This window comes from Nothoprocta perdicaria, unplaced genomic scaffold (assembly GCF_003342845.1).
Source record: "Nothoprocta perdicaria isolate Ctin4 unplaced genomic scaffold, notPer1 scaffold_1142, whole genome shotgun sequence".
Classification (NCBI taxonomy): domain Eukaryota; kingdom Metazoa; phylum Chordata; class Aves; order Tinamiformes; family Tinamidae; genus Nothoprocta; species Nothoprocta perdicaria.
Window position 1 is genome coordinate 1 of NW_020454253.1, and position 1295 is coordinate 1295.

Consider the following 1295-nt stretch of genomic DNA (forward strand, 5'->3'; position numbering starts at 1 on the left):
GGGGGGACAATTTGCTCCAGCCCCCCTGGACATCCATAGAGGGACATTGGGGACAACCCCAACCCCCTGTGGGGGACAACTGGGGGTCACAGGGGACAATGTCCCCCCCGTGTCCCCTTGGACATGCACAGAGGGAAGCCCCACGGGGGTCCAAAGGGGGCAGTGACCCCCCCCCCAAGTCCCCTTGTGCACTTGGGGTGACACGAGTCACCCGAGACCCCTGGGACACCAATGAGGGGACCTGGGGATGCCCGACATGGGGTCCATAGGGCACAATGGCCTCAGTGTCCCCAGTGTCCGCAGCAACCCCGCGTGCTCAGGGGGCGCTTGGGGTGACACAACTCACCCGAGACCCCTGGGACACCAAGGAGGGGACCCGGGGCTGCCCATAGGGGACAATGTCCCCGGTGTCCCCAGGCTCAGGGCGCGCCCGGCGGCGGCAGCTTGCCCGTGATCTTGTTGGCGCCCTCGAGCAGCGCGTTGTGGATGTCCTTGGCGCCCGCGATCTGCGCCTTGATGAGCGGCAGGTACTGGGTGTAGGGGAGGCTCTCGCCGGCGCCCGCCTCGGGCTTCGTGGCCGTGGGCACCAGCGTGGGCGAGTGCTTGGTGCTGTCGAAGCTCTGCGAGAGGCACTCGTGCGCCAGGCGCTGCGGGGCAGCGCCGCGTCACCCATGGGGACAGCGTGGGGACATCCAGGGGGGCGCAGGGCTGTGTCCCCAAGGGACGCCCCAGGAAGAGTGTGGGGACACTCTGCTCACTGGTGTCAACCTGCTCCCCGGTGTCCCCGTGCACCCCGGTATCCCTGTGTCCCCACCACTTACCGGGTGTCACAGTGCCCCCCAGTCCACACACCACCCCATGTCTCCTGGTGTCCCCCAGGTGTCCCTGCGCCACCCCGTGTCTCCCGGCGTCCCCGTGTCTCCCGGTGTGCCCACGGCTCACCAGGCACAGCTCCAGCTGGTCACACAGCGCGTAGAACTCCTCCAGGCTCTTGTCAAAGCGCTGCAGGGCCCCGTCCGCGCTCTTCCTGCGCGGGGGACGGCCCGGTCACCGCTGCCACCCCGCCGGCAGCAGGGGGGTGTGGGGGACAAGCAGGGCGGGGGGGACGCGGGGACGTCACTCACTGCCCGTTGTCGATGTTCGAGTTCTGCACCAGGTTCTGGGCTGCCACCTTCATCAGCGTCTGTGGGGGGGACACGGAGGGGGTGACAATGGCCGGGGGGGGGACGGGACATGTGGCCACCGATGGGTCATCCCAAGGGGCTGCGGGGAGCCCCCCCCCCCCCCAAGGGGGG

General features: G+C 69.3%; 2 protein-coding genes across 2 annotated transcripts in view; one reads left to right on the forward strand and one right to left on the reverse strand.

Annotated features, from left to right (window-relative positions):
- Window positions 1-256: 256 nt before the first annotated feature.
- Window positions 257-1180, reverse strand: MED29 (mediator complex subunit 29). Its single transcript, XM_026053424.1, has 3 exons — window positions 1125-1180; window positions 943-1027; window positions 257-647 (listed from the first exon to the last, which is right to left on the reverse strand). Exons 1-3 carry the CDS (start codon window positions 1175-1177, stop codon window positions 420-422), a joined length of 366 nt encoding a protein of 121 aa, XP_025909209.1. The 5' UTR covers window positions 1178-1180; the 3' UTR covers window positions 257-419.
- A 31-nt stretch (window positions 1181-1211) lies between these two features.
- The window catches only part of PAF1 (PAF1 homolog, Paf1/RNA polymerase II complex component), a gene marked incomplete at its 3' end in the record, with an annotated part of 5879 nt that continues 5795 nt past the window's right edge, over window positions 1212-1295 (forward strand). Inside the window, exon 1 of the mRNA XM_026053423.1 lies at window positions 1212-1249. Coding sequence (XP_025909208.1) covers window positions 1212-1249 — 38 coding nt within the window. The remainder of the gene's footprint in view (window positions 1250-1295) is intronic.